Source organism: Guillardia theta (genome assembly GCF_000315625.1).
Source record: "Guillardia theta CCMP2712 unplaced genomic scaffold GUITHscaffold_132, whole genome shotgun sequence".
In the NCBI taxonomy this organism is placed as follows: domain Eukaryota; class Cryptophyceae; order Pyrenomonadales; family Geminigeraceae; genus Guillardia; species Guillardia theta.
The window spans coordinates 157,557-177,518 of NW_005434542.1; the positions used below are offsets into that span (position 1 = coordinate 157,557).

General features: G+C 54.9%; 7 protein-coding genes across 7 annotated transcripts in view; 3 read left to right on the forward strand and 4 right to left on the reverse strand.

Annotated features, from left to right (window-relative positions):
* Window positions 1-145: 145 nt before the first annotated feature.
* On the reverse strand, window positions 146-3,666 carry GUITHDRAFT_146733 (hypothetical protein; the record flags this gene model as incomplete). Its single annotated transcript, XM_005822078.1, has 17 exons — window positions 146-266; window positions 338-396; window positions 495-734; window positions 939-1,004; window positions 1,326-1,356; window positions 1,413-1,447; window positions 1,567-1,638; window positions 1,770-1,808; window positions 1,855-1,947; window positions 1,992-2,033; window positions 2,074-2,124; window positions 2,206-2,295; window positions 2,341-2,418; window positions 2,466-2,549; window positions 2,595-2,652; window positions 2,711-2,801; window positions 2,847-3,666. 17 exons carry the CDS (start codon window positions 3,664-3,666, stop codon window positions 146-148), a joined length of 2,070 nt encoding a protein of 689 aa, XP_005822135.1.
* Window positions 3,667-6,060: 2,394 nt separating this feature from the next.
* Window positions 6,061-7,418, forward strand: GUITHDRAFT_158764 (hypothetical protein; the record flags this gene model as incomplete). Its single annotated transcript, XM_005822079.1, has 4 exons — window positions 6,061-6,303; window positions 6,478-6,570; window positions 6,743-7,209; window positions 7,295-7,418. The coding sequence occupies 4 exons, from the start codon at window positions 6,061-6,063 to the stop codon at window positions 7,416-7,418; spliced, it is 927 nt and encodes a 308-aa protein (XP_005822136.1).
* A 1,600-nt stretch (window positions 7,419-9,018) lies between these two features.
* On the reverse strand, window positions 9,019-9,633 carry GUITHDRAFT_118705 (hypothetical protein; the record flags this gene model as incomplete). Its single annotated transcript, XM_005822080.1, has 1 exon — window positions 9,019-9,633. One exon carries the CDS (start codon window positions 9,631-9,633, stop codon window positions 9,019-9,021), a length of 615 nt encoding a protein of 204 aa, XP_005822137.1.
* Window positions 9,634-11,227: 1,594 nt separating this feature from the next.
* GUITHDRAFT_80074 (hypothetical protein) lies at window positions 11,228-12,663 on the forward strand (the record flags this gene model as incomplete). The annotated part of the gene is made up of 3 exons (XM_005822081.1): window positions 11,228-11,703; window positions 11,752-12,164; window positions 12,221-12,663. 3 exons carry the CDS (start codon window positions 11,228-11,230, stop codon window positions 12,661-12,663), a joined length of 1,332 nt encoding a protein of 443 aa, XP_005822138.1.
* Window positions 12,664-15,737: 3,074 nt separating this feature from the next.
* On the forward strand, window positions 15,738-18,210 carry GUITHDRAFT_146737 (hypothetical protein; the record flags this gene model as incomplete). Its single annotated transcript, XM_005822082.1, has 13 exons — window positions 15,738-15,887; window positions 15,944-16,013; window positions 16,063-16,214; window positions 16,271-16,319; window positions 16,362-16,773; window positions 16,810-16,834; window positions 16,857-16,958; window positions 17,078-17,128; window positions 17,173-17,233; window positions 17,443-17,468; window positions 17,514-17,551; window positions 17,599-17,823; window positions 18,147-18,210. 13 exons carry the CDS (start codon window positions 15,738-15,740, stop codon window positions 18,208-18,210), a joined length of 1,425 nt encoding a protein of 474 aa, XP_005822139.1.
* Window positions 18,211-18,682: 472 nt separating this feature from the next.
* Window positions 18,683-19,165, reverse strand: GUITHDRAFT_118708 (hypothetical protein; the record flags this gene model as incomplete). Its single annotated transcript, XM_005822083.1, has 1 exon — window positions 18,683-19,165. One exon carries the CDS (start codon window positions 19,163-19,165, stop codon window positions 18,683-18,685), a length of 483 nt encoding a protein of 160 aa, XP_005822140.1.
* Window positions 19,166-19,337: 172 nt separating this feature from the next.
* Window positions 19,338-19,962, reverse strand: part of GUITHDRAFT_146738 (hypothetical protein) — a gene marked incomplete at both ends in the record, with an annotated part of 4,180 nt that continues 3,555 nt past the window's right edge. The window contains 2 exons of the mRNA XM_005822084.1: window positions 19,338-19,356; window positions 19,444-19,958. Of these exons, the coding sequence (XP_005822141.1) occupies window positions 19,338-19,356; window positions 19,444-19,958 (534 nt within the window). The remainder of the gene's footprint in view (window positions 19,357-19,443; window positions 19,959-19,962) is intronic.

Sequence of the window (19,962 nt, forward strand, 5' to 3'; positions counted from 1 at the left end):
ATGGAGCTCGGAGCCCATCCCCTCGAGCCCCTTCCTCCTGCTCCACGCGTGACCCTTCCTTCCCTCCTTCGCGTTCCCGCCCTCCCTCCTCCTCCTCCTCCTCCTCCTCCTCCACAACTGATCATCACCACCCTCACCACCATCTCTACCCCACTGACTTCTCGTTCTCCTGCTCCTCTTTTCGCCTCCCCTCCCTCCCCGTCCTCATCGTCGTACCTGTCAACAGTAGAGTCCATCCCTTGGTGCCTTCCTTGACCAGAATGCATCTGCCACAGGAGTAAGGGAGGAGGAGGAGGCCAGGAGGAGAAAGAAATCAGGAAGGGACGAGGTGACTTACTGTTCTCCTGCGGAGAAGACAACGCCGCTGCCATCGACCGTAGCGAAGTCCGTCATCACCTGCCCACCAGTCACAAGAGGAGGAGGAGGAGGAGGAGCAGCAGCAGCAGCAAACGAGGGAGAGGAAGGGGGAGGGGAGAGGAGGGAGAGGGAAGGACCTCCACTACAAGGTCTTCCTCCGAAGAAGATCCCGGGGACGAGCCCTCGTTGGGTACAGACGCCGCCATCCCTTCCTTGGGCCGCAGCGAGTTGTCGACGAACGTGAGCTGAGCAGCGACGAGGGCGGAACCGGTCTTGCCGTTGGGAGGAGAATTGACGGTCGAGGTGTTGCGGAAGAGCTTGTCCCTTGCTTGCTTCGGGGTACCGTCGAAGCTGCCGGCAACAGAGAGATGCGCGTCCTGTAGGGGATGAGTGAGAGGCAGGAGGAGGAGCAGGAGGAAGAAGAGGCAGGCAGGAAGGAAGAAAGGAAAGGAAAGGAAAGGAAGAAGAAGAAGAGAGAGAGAGGAAAGGAAAGGAAAGGAAAGGAGCTGTGCAGTCGTGAAGGAGCAGGGGAACAGCAGGACTAAAGGAGAGGGAGGGGAGGGGGTGACAGGGAGGATCACCCTGTGTATGAACAGACTTTTACAGCTGAATGGAGCACATGCTGAGTTGGTGTTGGACTTGGATGTCTAGACCAAAGGTAAGAGGGGAAGGAGAGAGAAGACGAGAGGAAATCAACGTGCAGGTTCAGTGCAGTGGGAGGGAGGGAGGGAGGGAGGGAGGGAGGGAGGGAGGGAGGGAGGGAGGGAGGGCCAGGCAGGCAGGCAGGCAGGCAGGCAGGGGAGGGAGGGGGTAGGTCTGCTTGCCTTGTCGAGGGAGTCCTGCATGGTGGAATTCTCTTCCTGTTCGATCACTCTTTCGTTGTGAAGGACTTCGAGCTTGAACGGGTCGGAGGACCCAGCGAGCCCGTTCGCATGATGTTCCAAGGGTTTCTTGCTCGCTGACTTGACCTTCTCGCCCATCAAAGCTTGCTCCGCCAACCTGTTGTGTCGTTCACAACATGGGAGCAGGCAGGTCGTGTAAAGAACAACACTCACTGTTCTTTGAGCGCATCCCTTTCTTTGTTTGAAGCCTGGAGGTATTTCAGCCATGACTCTTCCTGCTCCTGCTCCTGCTCCTGCTCCTGCTCCTGCTCCTGCTCTCCTCCTACTCGTCTCCTTGACTCGCCTCCTCTTCCGCCTCTCGTCTCACCTTCAATGCCTTGTCCAGACTTTCAATCTTAAAGTTCGCCTCCTTCAACACTGATCGCAGCTCTTGTTGAACCTTCATCAACGCAAGCATGAGCATTGAGCGTCTCCCTCCCTCCTCTCCTTCCCACTGACAGTTCGATCCCGCCCACATCTCCTCCTCCTCCTCCTCCTCCTCCTCCTCCTCCTCCTCCTCCTCCTCCTGACCTTCTCATCTTCTGCTTGTACTTCCCTCAGCTCCGATATCTTGTAACTCCATCAGCATCCTCCTCTCTCGCAACGACACTCAAACCTTCTTTCTCAGCCCTTCCAACTCCGCCTTGCTGGCGGAGGATGCAGAGAGTTGGCCCCTCAGCTCCTCGTTCTGTGCCTCAAGACGCGAAACCTTCATCAACCGTCACCGAGCCCCTCCCGCTCTCATCTTCCCACCTGCGCCACCATGTTGCTGTCGTAACTCGACTGAGCCTCGGCCTGAGGGGTATCAGCGAGAATCTCATACGTTGTCCTTCACCTTCGTCCTCAGCTCCTCCACCTCAGCCGCCAGCCTCGTACGCTCTACTTCCTGGATGGAGCTGAGTCACGATCGCAAGGAGATGTGGCACAGGGGGGGATAGAAACTGTAACGGCTGTCAAACTCCCTCACCTTCAACTTGTCCTCTGCGCTCAGCTGCTTCAGGATCACCGTCTGCTGCTGCATCACTTCGCAGATCTCCTCCTTCTCCAGCTCCAACGCCTAGATACACGTCAGCCACCATGGCGCGGGACAGGCCGACAGAACCTGTAATCGATCTTGCGCCACGGACAGATCGTTCTCCAACCCCTCGATGGTGAACCTCAACTCTCGAATCTTCCGCTCCTGCCCTCTGATCACCATATGACCTCCACATCCTTGGAGGGACTGACCTGAACCTCCTTGACTTGCTGAGCGTCTTCGAGCTGCTTCTTCAGGCTGGACAACACGCCCTCACTCTCTGAGATTCGCTTGACCTAGCTCGTGTGTGAGACAAGCGCACGGTCTCCTCCTTCTCATACTTGAGCTTGCAATCGGCTGTTCTCCTGATTCAGAATCTCGATCGCACTCCTGTGCTCACTGACAGGCGAGGAAAGCATCAGAGCAGTGTCAACAGTCCACTCCACCACAAACTCACAAATCTCGGTTCTCCATCTTAGCGATCAGTTCCTTCTGGACTTCAATCGTCGCTCTTGACACCTCCAAGTCCTCGCAAGTCCTCTTCAGCTCTGCAAGGCCATCAGGTATCGAAGTCCCTTGCACAAGGATCGGACCTTCTTGCAAGCTCGTGTCCAGCTGATTCCTTGGGTCGACTCTGTTCGGGCTGATGACGCTCTGCGGAGCCTGAAAGAACGTCGCAGCATTGGAGGCGCCGCTAACATGGGGAGGATCAAAATTGATCCCGGGCCCTCCCTTGTTGGACGAGTATGGTGTCTGGTAGGAAGCGTTGGATGAAGAGCTGGGCCGGTTGTTGACCCCACTAGAGAAAATATTCACCTCGGCCTTGACCGCGCTCGACGTCAGGCGGCCAGCAGACAAAGTATCCTGATAGAACATCCCCGCGTCTTTCTTCCATGCAGCCCACGACGATCTGTCAGGAGGAGTAGCGCTGGGCTTCAGGTCCCAGCTCCCCTCATGAGCCTGCAGCACTGGCTCCCTGTTCATACTGCTATTGGCTGGTCTAGTCGGAGTGAACTGCAAGCTCTTGGTGTCCTCCCCTCGCTTCTCCCTGTAAGGAGACAAAGACCACCGTCCCTTCTCTTGATCCCACATCGGCCTCAGCCCTATCCCGACATTGTGGCCCGTCACTTCTGTTGAGGGCATCGGGTAGTCACTCCCCAGCTCCACCGGCTTCGATAACCTAGACCTCTCTGCCGACTTCACCCGCGGGGTTTCACCTTTCATCCAGAGTTTCGGAATCGGAGATCCGTACTCATCTTCCAGCTTGTGCTGGTCTGAATGGTTCATCCTCTCAAGACCTTCTCCATCGTAGTCTTGCAGCTCGTTTGAGGCGACAGCGTCTGGGACCATGGCCCTCGGGCTGTCTGCCTTGCTGTACAAGCTCTCAAGATCCTCCTGCAGAAGTTTCCGCATCTTGTCTCTCCATGATGGAGAAATGGTGGAAGGAGACGCCATCTAAGACTCAATGACGTCCAAGATCTACATCAAAGTCAAATGAAATCTGGCACAGAAATCGATTTGAGGACTATCCAGGGGGCAACTTCAAACATCGTTTTCGTTGCTTTGTTCGGCACTACGTTGCAGGGTTGCACATCTCGTGTTACAGCTGAATGATCTATCAAATCAACCACACGCAGCTATCCACAAATATCCCCATCTCAATATTCATGCGTTTCTCGCAAGAGCAATTCCCAACTTCGCGAGTGAAACAACGTCAGAAAGGTCTCAAAGCAACTCCTTTCCATCACGAAAACATCTGCAGCTCAACTGCTCCCTCTCATCCTCCCAAAACATCCACATCATATCCACAAGTTATCCCTTCCAAGTGAATTGATTCTTCTCTGCTATGACAGTCCTCGTCCTGCGCTGTTCTACCGTACTGCGCCGCCAGAGGAAGCACCACCCCTCCTTTGACGTCTTCAGCAGGGTAGGGTAGCGAGAGGCCCCCCCAATTGTACCAGCAGTCAAAGTCTTGGCCAAATCGTAGGGGTAGGGTGGACAACTTTCAATGGTGGGTTATGCAAGAACACCCGTGTGTGCCTTCCACATTCTCTCAGTACCCCCCTTATATGGCTGATTTTGTTATAAATGATCACCGGTGTTACACATCTAATGCATCACAGTAAGGTGGGTGGTATCCCCACCAGGGGTACACGAATGGAGACGATGGGTGTACCTCATAACTAAAACCCGCGGCACTAAATTTGAAAATAGTTGAGTGAACTCTTGAAACTGAGCCCTGTGCCCCGACGATTTTACAAATCTAAGTTCAAATGTTTCTCTGTATTTTCAAATTTTGTCCATAACTTGACGCCTGAGCCTCAGCGGTCGGAGTCGGAGACATTCAAGTTTTCCGAGTCCGGCGACACGGCCCGGGGCGGGCCGGCTTCAACTTACGGTCACCGGGTAGTCGACGGTCAGCGCCCTGCTCAGTCACGACGGACCGGGTCATGGTAGGCTCCCTGTCCCGGCGGCGCCGGTGGGCCCGCCGCCGGGCCGCGTCCAGCTCAGTGCCAGTGGCCTCAGCAACGCCGGGGCCCGGGGGACCTGTGAGACTGGCAGTGCCACTGGGTGAGGCCGGGCGGCCGGGGCCTGAGGCCCGGACTCCGGGCTGGGTGAGACCAATATAATGTTTACTCATCGAGATTAAGTTACAATTTAGTATCCATTCAGAACTACCGACCCGGGAGAAACAACATGAGGTGTAAGTGGGGTGGGGTAGTGAAACAAAAGGTTGGAGGTCAAGTGGTGATAAGGAGGGGTGGTGCCGGAGGCAAGTTTGGTAGGAAATAGAAGGGTGGTGATGTACCAGGGGTGGTATTCCAAGGCCAGAGTAGTAAGAATTGGTGGGAATCTATAGGGTGGGGGTGGGTCTCCATCCCAGTAGTAGGGGTTGAGCTGAGGTCTCATAGAGAAATCAGGAAGGGTGGGGTGAGAAATTAAGTATAAAGTAGGGGTGATTTATCAAGTCAAATGAGGGGTGGTAAGAAAAAGGGTGGGGTACAAAGATGGGTTGTTAGGACTTGGGTGGGGTGGTGAATGCACAATGCCACCGGAGAGCAGCAGCAAAGCCATGGAGTAGTGGGTTGGCGGTGGCAGGAAGAGAACATGGAGGGGAAGAGGGAGAGAGAGAGGAGAGAGTTAGAGTGAGAACGAGGAGAGATGAGAACAGTTTGCAACCAAGAAGACGAGCGAAGATAGAAACTAGAGGCGATGCAAGGATATTCTGTGTTCGTGGAAGTGAAGATCTGAGGAGCGTTTGAGGGTCACGGTTTTCTAGAGGAGAACAGATGGCAGTGATCGGGGAAACAAGGTTGGGAGGAGTCATTCTGTTTTCGTCTGAATGTCAGAAGATGGCTTGAGCTCGGAGGGAAATCAAGCTAGAACTATCGAATGGTGCAGTTTTCCAAGTATCGGTCACAAGTTTCAGAAGAGGTTTTGTGAGTCCAGGTGACAAAAAACAATTCTTCCGTGATAAGCTGGAGAGGAAGGAAAAGAAGAAAGGAAATCTCCTGTTTTTTGCTCAGCAAGATGAAGTACATTTCTTATCATGAGGCGTAGATTTGACGACAGACTGGGATGGTGATGGAACATGAATATATGAAACCACAGACTATGCGTATCTCCTGCTCTGTTTCTAACTGTCAGACAGGTTGACCTACCGATGCCCTCATGCCACCTCCACTGTGATGCATCAAAGATAGTTTGATCTCTTGAACGTTGGGAAAAATGCAGGTGATCTGAGCACGTTCAGTTTGTAGTGGGGAAAGTGAGCTCAGTTTGCTGTGAAATCACGTTGCATCAGTCATGCCAGCAGACTTCGGAGCAAGCTCTTACGCAAGCAGGTTGACTCCTCGTACGGAGAAGGGAGGAGGGCTGGGCCTTCCAGAGCATGCGGAGGAAGAGGAGATAACAGCATCCAAGATCTTGAAACTCGCCGACTTGATCAGAACCTCGAAGAAGTGCGTGGTGCTGACAGGCGCTGGGATCTCAACGAGTGCGGGCGTCTCTGACTTCCGAGGGCCCAATGGAGTTTGGACGGCAGAGAAGGTTGAGATGTGTCTTGAGATTGTCTTGAAGGTTGTTCGAAGTTGTTGGAAGACACGAGATGAGATGAGATGAGACGAGACGAGATGGGGTCGGCAGGGATGTGGTGTGGTGTGGTGTGATGTGATGTGCTTGGTTCATCAATTGTTGTTATGCTTTTCCTTAGAATTTGAGCAGAAAGGAATTCCTCCTCCAGCTTCGAGAAGCTTTGAGACTGTTCAGCCGACCCTGACGCATATGGCGTTGTTGGGGTTAGTGCAAGCGAAGATGGTTGATCTTGTCATCAGTCAGGTGCCTTATCCCTCCCATCCCTTACCCCTCATCCTCTCCCTCAATTCGTTCTACAAATCCCCTTCTCTCTTTCTATCTTTTCTTGTTTTGCCTGCCCCCTCGATGTTTGCTGCTTTTCTCGTGCTCATGACATCTCGTTGGTTGCTCGTAGAATGTGGATGGCCTTCATCTTCGATCGGGTCTACCTCGTGAGAACCTAGCAGAGCTACACGGCAACCTCTTCATCGAGTCCTGCGAGATCTGCGGATGGGAGTACCTGAGAGACTTCGATGTCGGAGGAATCAGCTTTAGCAAGACAGGGAGGGAGTGCGAGCGGCCGGGCTGCGGTGGTGCCTTGCGCAACAACTTGCTGGACTGGGAGGACGCTTTGCCGGAGCAGGAGTTTCAGGCGGCTGAGGATGCCCTGCGGTCGAGCGACCTGTGCATCTGCATGGGAACTTCGCTGAGGATCCGTCCTGCCTCGGAGCTCCCGCTCATCACGGTGAAGAATGGCGGGAAGCTCGTCCTGTGCAACCTGCAGAAGACGCCCAAGGACAGGCACGCCTGCCTCAAGGTCCACGCGCCTATCGATGAGGTCATGCGCGGGGTCATGGCGGTCCTGGGCGTTAGGATACCCAAGTTCACGAGGAGCATGTCGCTGAAGCTCTCCTGCAAGCTCGAGAGACGAAGCGGCTCTGCTGGACCCAACGACTCAAGCAACAAGGCTGTACATAAGACTGACGACTGTCAAGAAGATGTCAAAGTCAAAGAGGAAGGAACTGGTAGGGATACGGACGAGGAGAGAGCCGTTAAGGAGAAAGAAGGCGGAGAATCATCGAGCCCAGTAATAGCTCACGGCCAGTTCTCCTCCTCAGAAATGGAGGAGGAAGAATGTTGGATGCTGTCGCTGAGCAATCAACTTGGAGCCGATTGTCCCCTCCCTCTGCTGGAGGCCGTGGAGTACAGGTGTGAGACATGGGCATGGCGGTTCGCGAACCGCCATGGTGGTGTCCTAACACCCTCCCAGTGTCAACGACGTCGTCCTTGCTTCCTCCCGCGACTCTTTTCCTCTTCAAACTTCGATCCCCAAGGTACTTCCCTCCTGCCTGAATCACTCCCCTCCTTCATGCCCGTAGCTCAGCGATCCTCTTCAGGCCCGCATCCCAGAGTTTCCGCCCTCCTGCCTGGCTGTCAGCTTTGCGTTGAAGGAGACTTGCAACCCCAACCCTTCTGTAGTGCATGTGAGCCCAGCGGGAGACTTGGAAGAGTCTGACGAGCCGATCTTGTTAGGTAAAGCCTGAGCAGTGGGCGAAAGTCACAGAAAACTTTGACAAGGAGGCTATCAAGCTGGAGGCTTTCTGGAGTGTTGATGTGCGTAGTTGTCATGTTGAGGTGCAGTGCCTTGACACTTGCATGAAGTTTGACCTTCCAGTCGCCGACATCGATTTCGACGCCTCCGACAATACGGCACTGGTGGAGGTAGGTGGGACAAGCTCGAAGCAAGCTGGATGACAGGTGGTTTTGTACAGTCGTTGAACGAGTCAGCAAAGAGATACGAAGAGAAGAGAGCTGAAGCAAACAAACGGAAGTTTGAGAGCCAAGAATCTCAGAAGTCGCCTGCCAGCCGCTTGAAGTTGTGTGCAACATGCCAACGGTGATGCAAAGTTCCTACACCACTAATTTGCCTCTATCTCCTCCATTTCCTACTCCCCCCTCCTCGGTCAACTACCCTCCACACACACACACACACACAACACACACCCTACCCCTCCTCCTCCTCCTTCCCTTCACTCATCCCCTCGCTCAATCGCATTAACAAGAGCAACCAGGTGGAAGAAAGCGCCGAGTGAGTTGCAGGACGACGAAGCATGGTTCTGCCGCCGGTGAGCCCTCTCAATCCAAGAAGACGTCTCCTCCTCCTCATCCTCCTCCTCAGGCGATGTGTCCCTATCTCGTTCCCGACGGGAAGCAGCGTTGCTGTAGGGTATTCAAGGATTCAGCTGTAGCTGGGCAGAAGCAGAGATCTGCCCTACAAGTTCTCTGTCCTCGGACCTGCTCCTGGACCTGCCCCTCTTAGAATTTTCCTTGCAGTTCTGTACATAAACATACTTCATCGCTAGCCAAACGCACATCTCGGTCTCTCGCAGTGATCGGCCGAGCCATGGCTCTCTGCTAACGTGTGGCACATGGGAGGAGGGGAGGAAGGAAGAATGGGGAAGATGGGAAGGAAGAAGATGAGAAGGGGGAAGATGGGAAGGGGCACTGGGTGGAACAAGCGACGAGGATGCGGGTAGTTATACAGGCGAGGAGGTACATCGAAGAAGTTGAACAGCTCTGTTCATTTCGAAACCGAGCCCCTGAGCTAAAGAAAGGAGGAGAAAGAGGTACTACCCTCTAGCTCTCGAGCTCACGACAGAGAGAAGAGAGGAAGAGGGGGAGAAAGAGGATTCATCTCCTCCACCTTCTGAGGAGGAGCACAAGAGTCAAGGCCAAGGCAGCAATTCCAACGTACTCAAACAAGGAACGCTTCCTTGGCGTCAAATCTTTGCCTGTCGGGCGAGAGCCCTTGACGTCTTCCCTGTCCCTGTCATCATGATGCTCCTGAGTTGGCTCGCGCACAGAATGGGTTGCTGCGTCTCTCGTGCCGGGAGCAGCAGCAGCCAGACGAACTCGGTTGGCTCCTTCAGGAATGGACGGAAGCTTTGCTCTCGCCTGGGGCGGTTCGGGGAGCTTCTTCAATGAGCGAGGATCGATGATCCCGCTATGAGAGGCGCCGGGGATGTCATGCTCGAAGCTGTTCGCGAAGCCTTCGGAGGCTGTTAAGCAGAACTCACAGGAGATATCGTTGCCCCCTGGAGGTAACACGTTGCCACAAGACAAACATCTGTTCTCGAAATCACTGGAAGGTCGTTCGAGGGGCTGCTGTTGTATTGGGGACTGATTGAATGGAAAGAAGGGCAAAGGGATGGGGAAGGGAAATGGCTCCGGGGAGGCGGAAGCTGCAGCAGACGGGTATCCAGAGGAGTCGCGATTGGGCACGTTGGTCGTCGGTCGGTCTGCCATCCTCACCGGAGAGTTCAGTGCATTCTGAGCCCTCAGAGCGCAAACCTAACGATCTTAGCAGCTGTTTCTGCCTCTCCCGTCAACGGCTTCAGCTCTCCTGTCCTCGTTCCCTTCCCGCTCCCCACCATCGATCGACCTTGTCTTGCCTCTCCTCTCCAGTTTTCCGGGGCCGGAGGTACCCCACCCCTCTTTTTGTCCACCCACCCCCGCAATCGAAGCCTTGACGTCATTATGACGAACCCCACCCATGAGGACCTCGTCTGTGAATCAGGTCTCCAGCACTGACCGTAACGGATTGACTCCTGAGATTGCCACCCGGCCCCGGCCGGGCCCGGGCCGGGCGGTCCGACCGGACGCCGTGACGGGCAGTCACCGTCACCGCGCCGGGGCCCCCGCCGGACTGACTCCGGGACGCCGGGCGCCGGCTACCGTACCGTAGTACGTGACACGATATCATAGTGTCCGATCTTAGCCGGGCTCAGCAAGCGGCACGTGACGGTGACTCGGGTGACCCCGGGCCGGAACCAGTTGTCGCCGGCTGAGTCCGGGAGGCAAGTTGGATCGGATCGGGGCCGGCGCGCGGCGGATCATCATATGCCGGCTCGAATCATGATGGGCCGGCCCGGCCCCGGGCGGGGCCGCGCGGCCCAGTGCCGCCCGGGCCGGGCCGGGCCGGTGACCGGTGACTGCGGCGGCAACGCGGCAGGGACCGTACCGTACTCCGGGGGCTTGACCATGTCCGTCCGATCAGTGAGCCCGCCCCGCCGCGGGCCGCCCCGCCCCGGGTCCGGGTCGGCTGAGCTCACAGAGTCACGAGTCAGGCCGCCCGGGGCCCGTCACGGCGTGAGAGTCACTGCCCTGGGCCGCAGTGAGAAGCCTGATCCGATGATCGGCCCGGGAAAAGCCCTGAGTCAGTCACGGTGTCAGGTTCAACGGTTTCATGCAGTTTTCAAGTTTACTCAACTCGCTTGACTTGAGTTTACAAAGTTGACCGGGAGATCAGTTTCTATCATACAAAAGTGCTTTGACGTTTGCTGGGTACAAATGAGCACTCCGTGGTTACTTGTCACTTTTACACCTAACTTCCCGGTACCCGCTGTTTTACTCAACTACGCCCATGGTAGTGAGTACCGAGTAATCTCTCATCACTTGTAGGGTTATGAATCTCGTGAAACGCGAAATCGTTCGGTTTCGAAGATGCGTACGTCGTTTCGTGGGAGCGGGCTCTATTATTATTGTAAAGGAGCAGAGTCGTGATTTGACCACCCCTGTTTCTGACCGCTCCGTGCACCCCCTACCCCGTGGGGGGGCTCTACAAATGACCATGGCACCCCCCCACATGGCAGTCCATCCAATAAACATGTACACCCCTGGTTTCATCGTTCTAGTATGGGGTAGTTGATTATGCTTCAGCATACCCCCCACCCCCCAGAAAAAACTTTTCCACGCCCCTTTGTCCGATCACTACGACGGTCCCTCCCATCCAATCCCCCCGCTCCCCCCACCCTATATCTGCCATCCCAGGGACTCTTGCTCCTCGCATCTTGCTCCTCTCCACCTTGATCAAGTTGTCCCTCGCTCCTTTATCAGCATCATGTTTCGGACACGAATCTGTTCCCTCCTCCTCTTCAGCCTTGCCCTCGTAGACTTCTTGCACCTGGAAGTGCGAGCAGAAGCTGTAGCCAACAGTTCCACAGCAACGCAAATTTATGCTGCTGGAGCAACATTCCCGGAGGAGCTGTATATGGATGCCATGTTCGCCTATCAGTTCGTCGAACCCACTGTCACCATGTCCTACCTCCCGACAGGGTCAGGAGGCGGAAAGAAACGAATTACACAAGGGGATCAGATGAAAGACGACGGTTTCGGTCCTCCCTTCAACATTGACTTTGCTGGATCCGACTCCTTGTTGAATGCCCAGCAGTATGCCGATTACCCAGATTTGCAGATGTACCCTTCAGTAGCAGGAGCGGTGGTTCCAATCTACAACATTCCTGAGCTCGAGGAGCGAGCCTTGGACTTGATCTTGACACCTGAGACAGTGGCCAAGATCTTCTCTGGAGCCATCAAGTGAGCAGACCTGCGCCTTGAAAGATCTCAAAGACTGACTGCTGACAGGAACTGGAACGACACAACAATCTACAACGACAACGTGGCTGGGGGCAATCAGGCTGGAGCTGACGTCCTCAAGAAGATCAAGTCGTCGATCATCGTCTTTGTGCGCAATGAGGACTCAGGGACTACAGAGATCTGGAAGAAGTCTCTCGCAGGGGCCTCGGCATACTTTGCAAAGCAGATCGGAACCTCTTCAAAGCCTGTCTGGAACTCAACGGCCCGTTACGAGTATCGAGACGAGAATAACGGAGTTGCTTCAGGCGTCCTCGCGACCGACTACGCCGTGGGTTACTCAGTGCTGGGAGTAGCACTGAAGCTCAAGCTCAAGTCAGCCATGATCCTCAAGCCTGGGTCCACCACTCCGATCCGAGCATCAGCAGCAGCCGTTGAGTTCGCAGTGGCCGAGATGGGTCTAGGTGAGGCGTATGGGACTAGTGGCTATCGGAACTCTGACATGCGTGTGTCATGGCAGACTTCGGCAACAACGGCGATGCTCCTGAACGTCTCACGGCCAACGTCATGAACGCCCAGGGTTCACTCGCATGGCCGATGGTGGGGTACACCTACCTGGTCATGCGCAAGAATACGCTAAGGAAGGGAGCCACTTGCGAGCATCGCAAGGCGACGGTCAACTTCTGGATATGGTTCCACAAGTCGGACGTTGCGAGGAACTTGGCTCGAGTCCATGGCTTCTCTCCGCTACCCGAGATCGTTCAAAACACAGTTTTGACCCGCCTCATGGCCGACATCAAGTGTGACGGGGTAATCGCCTACGACAACAACAACGTCAAGATCATCGACGGGCACACGATCCCTGTTGTCTTCACCACTCTTGGGATCCTTGGTAACACGTACATCGGAGTTGATCCCTCCGTCACTTTCAACGTGAGTTGCTCGCCTGCACCGCGCGACTAATGCTGACGTGGGCGAACCAGATGTACGAAGAGGCCAAGTCCGACGAGGCCTACACCAAGATGCTGTCGCAGAGGGGAGGCTTCGCTGTGGTTCGGAGTGGGGCAAGGCAGGCGTGGACAAGCGCAAAGTCGAATCTTGTCATCCCCCTAGGTAACGCACTTCTACCATGACATGACGAACCTCCTCTGACAACTGCTGGCCTTCAGCTGGGATCGGCTATGGGCTAATCTACAACCTCTGCGGCGATGCCACCAAGGTAGCCAAGTGCGACACAACGACTGACAAGCTGGTGGTGGACGGGAAGACGCTGGCACAGCTGCTCAAGACACAGAAACCGACCTTCGGCGTGCTCAAGACGCTGAACCCAACGCTCAACGCCAAGCTCGTGAACCAGGAGATGTACATGATCTGTCCCGAGGTGGGATCGGAGGACAGGGCCATCATGACGGAGATCCTGTCTGCCTTCGACCCGAGCTTCACCGAGACCTCCTGGCAGTGCCAGACCTCCCTGTCCAACTCCCCCTTCATGGGCGTGCTCGGCGAGAAGCGATTTGCCGTTGGCTTTGGCCCCCTCAACGACATCCCCTCTACCGTTGAAGTCGCCGACTTCCAGTCGTCGACCGGGAAGAAAGTCTCCTACTCCGTGGACGCCGTCCTCCGATGCGCCAAGGCTGACACCATGAACGCGTATGGGGCGTATGAGCTACCCAAGGGGTCAGTGGACGACGGCTGCTACCCGCTGTCGGAAGGGTTCAACGTGATCGCTCCCAAGGCCTTTGCATTGACCGCGCAGAAGAACCAGGACTGCGGGCCTACTGACCCGGCAATTGCTATGACCATGTTCATAGGGTGGATGTACGGGCATCCTAAGGCCGTCGGGAAGTTTACCAACGTCAACTACTCGCTCCCTCTGATCAAGGCGAACCTGGCCCCTCTGGGATTTGACAAGGACCTTAAGGCAACGAACATACTCAACAGCTTCTCGTGCGATAGCAAGAGCATCCTCGACCCTCCCCAGCCCGCGGCCAGCGTGACTGCCTTCATCTCTGCTGCTGCCTTTGCCTCCATCATTCTCCTCTTCCTCTCCTCCCTCATGTGGGCGTTCAAGAGCGGGAAGCTGGACTTCGACAAGCTCGTAGCAACTATCTTTTCAGAGGAGATCTGCCTGCTGACAGACATGATCATCAACGTTTCCGACGTGATCACCTTCTCCATCTCCGTCTTCATCCTGGTGGCCAAGGAAGAGTTGCTGGTGGATCTGTTTCCCATGTGCGTCCTCTTCATCATCCTCGGGTGGATCTCGACCCTGCACAACTTCCGGCTGACGTTGAATCACTTCCGCTACATCATCATTCAGAAGGACGCTAGCAAGAACGACGTCTTTGTCAAGAAGCACGCAGAAGCTGTCGCTAGCGCCTCCTTCGAGAAGCGGAAGCCCTCCCTGACGAGCTGGTCCAAGGTCAGCCCTCAAGTTCAGGCCGACGGCGAGACGCGGGAGGAGGTGTCTAGAAAGCTATCCCAGGCCTTCTCCATCATCAGGTCCAACTCGCACCAGGACGGTGGCCTTTCCCACATCGACATCATCGAGAACCTCCAGAGGGCGCGCGAGAGGCTGCGGGGAGATCTCTTCCTCATCCTCTTCGAAGCTCTTCCGACTATGGTGATTTCGATCAAGATCAACATGACTCTTCCCAGCACCTCCCTCATCAACGTCATCTCCCTCATCTTCTCCACCTCCGTCTTCGGCGCCAAGTCAGCTGGGCTCGCCTCCTACCCCGTCGTGGTGGGAGACCTGAAGAGAGAGAAGAGTCGGCTGCACAACGAGATCATTTCCAAGGTCCTGTCCGAGGTTTTTGAGCCCACGGGACCTCAGAACGGGCAGTCTGTCGCTGTGGAGGTCGCCTCCAACGAGAACTGAGGGGAGGGAGTGCGGGCGAGTGAGCGGCTGCTGGGTCAGTGAGGTGTAAGGCGACTTGGCATGGTGTAGATAAGTTTCAATGTTGTCTATCTTCATCCCAGAGCAGGACAGCAAGTCCGTCTCTGATGTGTGTTGAATGAAATATTCTTGTTTATTCAAATGACTGACAAGTCCGTAATTGTGTCTTGTTGCAAACAACCTTGTGATTGTTGCTTGGCGAAGTGAAACATCATCTTCTGTGCCACAGTATCCCGGTACTGATCATGCTTGCGCACTGCCAGCCCGGCTCAGACTCCTCCGAGTCAGTACTTGGATGTCACACGGCCCCGCGACTCTCATGATACGGTCCGATCATCGCAGCCTCCGACCTGCTCGGCAGTCCGACTGGGCCCTGACCTGACCGTGAGCGGCCCGTCGCTGTGACATGCCATGATAACTTAACTTTGATCGAGTATAGGCATGATATCTTTGATCGAGTAAAGGCATGATAGCTTTGATCGAGCAAAGGCATGAATCGAGTCAAGGCATGATAAGGAGTGAAGGTAACGGGACTGGACTGGGACTACTGAGAGCTTCTGGCACTGCCGGGCCCCGGCCCAGGCCCCCCCGGGCCACTACCACCCCCCACTGTTCCTCACCCGGTGACCCCCTGACTTCCCAGGTTTGACCCCCACCCATGGCCGGCCTTCTGGTGCCTCCGGCTGCTAATAGTCATGTTTTGAAAAGCGGGCGGAGGATAGCGAAGATCATGCGGGAGAGGAGGGAAGGGCAAGTAGGAAGGGGCAGGATGGGAGAAGAGGAGCACAGGAGAGATAAGGGTCATGGGCCCGGCTGCCTCCATGTACGATGATGATTCGAGTTGGTCAACTTGGAGTGAATGTTTAATGGCTGAGAAGTGGTCAGGGAAGGGAAGGCGACAAAGAGGAGGGAAGGGAAGGCGAAGGAGGTGAATGTAGCTGAAAGAGGCTGCAGACAAGAAGGAAGGGTGGTGCATCTTTTAAGATCAGAAGGTTGAGCGGTGGTAACCTGCAAAATCTTGACATGAGCTTGGTGATTTGTGACAGGATGAGCTCAAACCTTTGGATGCTTTTCCCTCGTCCAGCGTCGACCAGTGCGTGAGCTCAAGGGCTGCTGCTGTGGAGTTTGACGTAGCAGGATGCGCGTCTCGTACAGATTCATTCCTCTCCTCCCTGCCTCCCTGTTCCTCCTGCTTGCTCTGAGCGCTAGAGCGGAGAACCAATGCGCCCAATCAAACTTCTCTGTCATGAGCAATGCGTCATCGTTTTGCTCGAATTACTCAGTGCAAGTGCGTATGACTCTTTGTTCTGTCTTTCTCTGTTTCATTTCTTGTTTTCTTGCAAGATTAACATCTGCCATAACGCCGACGGGATGAACATGACCGACATGACCGACCATACGCGTGAGGCGCAAGGTGACATCTCAAAGTGAAGGCCTGCCTTGGATGACATGTGACTTGGAAGATTTGCTGGCGAGCATGAACGTATCCCAGTGTCAGGCAGCCATGCATCAGATCTGCAGCAAGGCGGGAGGAGAAGCTTTGCCTGCCTCCCCCTCCATCTGTTGCAACTACATGGTGCCCGGCGCTGGTTTTCTGATCTCCTGTACATCGAAGGTCAGTCTTCAGCTAGGTTTGAAACTCGAGTGAAGGACGCTCTTGCTCCCTTACAGGAGGAATGCTTGGGGTGGGATGGTCTATACTCCATCGACTTGGGCAACGGTGAGCCATAGAGGAGTGCGCTCGGTCTGACAAGCATCCCAGTCTCTGCCCCCAAGATCTGCTGCAGCACGTGCTCGGTTTGGCTGAACGCGCTCTGCAAATTCCCTTCCTCTGCAAACACCCAGCAATATTGCCAGTCCATGTGCTCCAACAGCTTTCCATGCTACTCCTCCACAGCAAGCCCACCTCCTCAGGGTACTCCTCCTCCGCTGGTCTACGGGAGCATGCCAACAGCAGTCATCCGGCTCCGGATCGAGGGCCTGCTCATGACTGACTTCGACGCTTACATGCAGTCTCACTTTCTCAAGATCCTTGCGCCCCTCATCGGTGACACCCTTCTCCCTTCACTTCTCATCGCTGACTGCCCCTCCTCTAGATGTCGGAGAGAGCTTCCTGGTACCTTCCATGTTGCGTTGCTCCTACCGTTGAGCCGCTGCTTTCACAGTCTCTCAAGGTAGTCTCCTTCAGGAGGAGTCGAAAGCTCCTGCAGGTCTTCCCCAAGCCTCAGCATGCCCGTGAGCTGATGTTCATCTGCAGTTCGCCATCATTGTGGACGTGGAGGTCAAGACATTCTCTGAATCTTTCGCACAATCTATCGTCACGACCATCGAGTCTGTGGTGGACAGGTCAAGTTTTCCGGTCAAGGGACTTGTGGGAGCTCACGGTCTTGCAGTGGGAGGCTCATTCAAGCTTTACAGCAGAATGGAGTTAGTCTCTTCTGTTGCACTGGACCACATTGACGGTGCTGGTCGAATCAGATTTCAGCCACGGGGGTTGTTGTCGTGTCTGCGACTGTTGTGAACATTCAGGTTGGTGTTGTTGAGCAAGTTTGAACTTTGACAAAACACATAAGGGGGTGCCAGCTGCCGTCGCCCGTGGAACAACTCCAACGCAGCTCATCTGTGATTCGTCATGTAATGATCTTTACTTCACCTCTCACTTTTCCTATCTCGTTCGCCTTCTCTGTCGGGGGTCGTGGTGACTAATTCATCTCCTTACCTCTCACTCTTCTTCATCCTGCTCATTGTTTTCGCCTCTCATGACCGAAGCTTTACATCTGTTTCCCTGTCGCGTTGCTTTTGATTCTTTTGGACCTGATTGTGACATGATGTGCTTGTCTCAGGCATGACATGTATCAAACCTGGCAAGGTAAATCACTGTGTGCTTCTGAGCATTGCGGCTGAGATATCGCAGGACGGATGCGTCCTTTGCAAGGATGGATACGCGTTCTGGTTCTAGTCTCAAGATGAGAGCCTTCATTCGCTCACTTTGAAAGCAGGCAGCCTCCAGAACGAGCCCTGGCTGGGACGGACGAGAACGGACAGTGTGTGGGGTACTGGGGCAACGGAATGCTGCTAGTGATAACATCGCTTGTTTTGATGAGGGGAAGTGACAAGGGTCAGGGCTGGGCGTTGGGAGCGATTTTGGGACTGCTGGCCATCGGAGTTTGTATCCACTTCTTCTTCGACGCGATGGATCTCAGTGTTGTGATGGGGAAGAGAAGGTCACTCCCTCTTCCAGCTGTCTTCTTCCTTCTGCCGTCCTTCTCTACTCGCCTCTTTCTTCTCTCTCTCTGTCTCTCTGTCTCTCTGTCTCTCTCTCTCTCTCTTTCTCTCTCTCTCTCTCTCTCTGTCTCTCTCTCTCTCTCCCTCCCTCCCTCTCTCCCTCTCTCTCTCTCCCTCTCTCTGTCTCTCTGTCTCTGTCTGTCTGTCTGTCTGTCTCTGTCTGTCTGTCTGTCTGTCTGTCTGTCGCTCTCTCTCTCTCTCTCTCTCTCTCGCTCTCTCTCTCTCTCTCTCTCTTTTCTAAAGCTACCTGCTCTACTCGCAGGCATCGAGTCCGCGAAGCTCGATGGGTAGCTACCGACAAGGCATGCGAGGCGACGGCAAGCTGATGGGGTCTAACTTGAACGACAGGACGATCCGCTCTTTGACACCGTCGGCCTCCCTCCAGCGAAATGAGAAACTCTGATGCCATGTATATGTAGATGTAGCAATTTATCCTGTACCGCCTGAACCCTCTTTCTCCCACCTCACTTGTCCCTGCTCCTCCTCTTTCAGCTGTCCTCAGGGCCCGCTCTTCCTGCGTGCCCTCCTCCTCACCAGCGCTAGCGCAGTTGAAGACCATTGTAGATGTTGAGTGAGCGAAAACATGTCAAGAACGCTATGCTCTCCGGCCACCATGTTCATGGCCGTCACGCGTGTGACTATTCTCAAACTCATATGGCAGAGACAGGTTGGACTGATAGTACTGATGATTTGTTAACAAGCCAAGTGAAAATCGAGAGATAGTGACTGAGACATTATTATTATACTGAAACATTATGACACATGTACATCGGTGAGTGTCGTTACATTGTCCATGTTCTAGAAGGTATACTGCGAGATGGATCGGGTCCCTGTCAGGTGCATCTGACGCCAAGAGACGAAGATGAGGCGGAGCTCGTGCCTGACATCCATGTGTCGCTTCATGAAGGACAAGTGGGATATGTAAGCTTCCTGCACATTCTCCTGGAAGAATGAGAACCACGCTGAAAAGAAGCGCTTCTTGGTATTGTTGAACGCTTTTGACCGGAAGATAAAACTGAGGTGCTTTTTGTACGTCGAGACCTGCCTGTCGACGTAGAATTGCGTCCACTGACGGAACGCACGGGAAACTGGGTTACAACGCCTTGTAAGAGCAAGAAAGGAGGAAAGAGCCTGTGCTTGTGAAGGAAATGAAACATTCTGAGGTTGTTCCTGGTTGAGATGTAGAAGATAATTGAGATCGTCGGAATGATCGTCGAGATTGTTTGGAACCATTCGGTTGACACTCGACAAAAATGCTGCGCTGGAGTAGAGACGAGACATAAGGGCAAAGCAAGAAAGCAAGGCTTAATACCAAGGTAAGTACCAGCAAAGAATTGAAAGATACAATTACCTTGCTCTTGAGACACACGATAAGTGTAAGACACTAGCAAACTGGAAATATCAACTAACGATTGGGCGAGAAAGGAACAAGACTCCTCCAGCCCATTCACACTCATCTGCAAACAGAGTCCCTAAAAAAAAATGAGAAAAGCACAAAAACAAAAACAAAAACAACAACCTCCCGCCGCCTCCGCTCCTCCGCCGCCTGCTCCTCCCACCGCCGCAGCGCCCCCGCCAGCCCCCTCCTCGTCCAAGCTGCCGCCGCCCGCCTCAGCTGGCCTCTCTCCCGCTTCTCCGTCCGCGCCCCCTCCGCCCACCGGCTGAACGCCCCTAGCGCGCTCCCCTTCCACCACCGCCCCAGCGCCTTCCTCCCGCTCGCCTTGAGCCGCGCCTCCTCCTCCACGTACGCCCGCCAGCGCTCCCACGCCCGCCCTGCCCGCCCGTGCTCCATCCGCACTACCGTCTTCGCCAAGATCCCCCTCTCCCGCCTTCCCGCCCGCGCCCCTTCCCGCCAAGCCTCTATCGCCTGCCCTGCCCGCCCTAGCCTCCACCGCCTTCCCGCTCGCTCAAGCGCGTGTGTCTGAGTCTGAGTCTGGTATCCTTGATGAAGCTTGCGCTCTCGTGAGACCGCCTCTGCCGCCCGTGCCGCTACCGCCTCCATCGCTTGTTTCATGCTCGCCCGGAGCTCTGACGTCTCTGCCGCGATCTCCTCGATAGACTCTCGTAGCCCGTGCTTC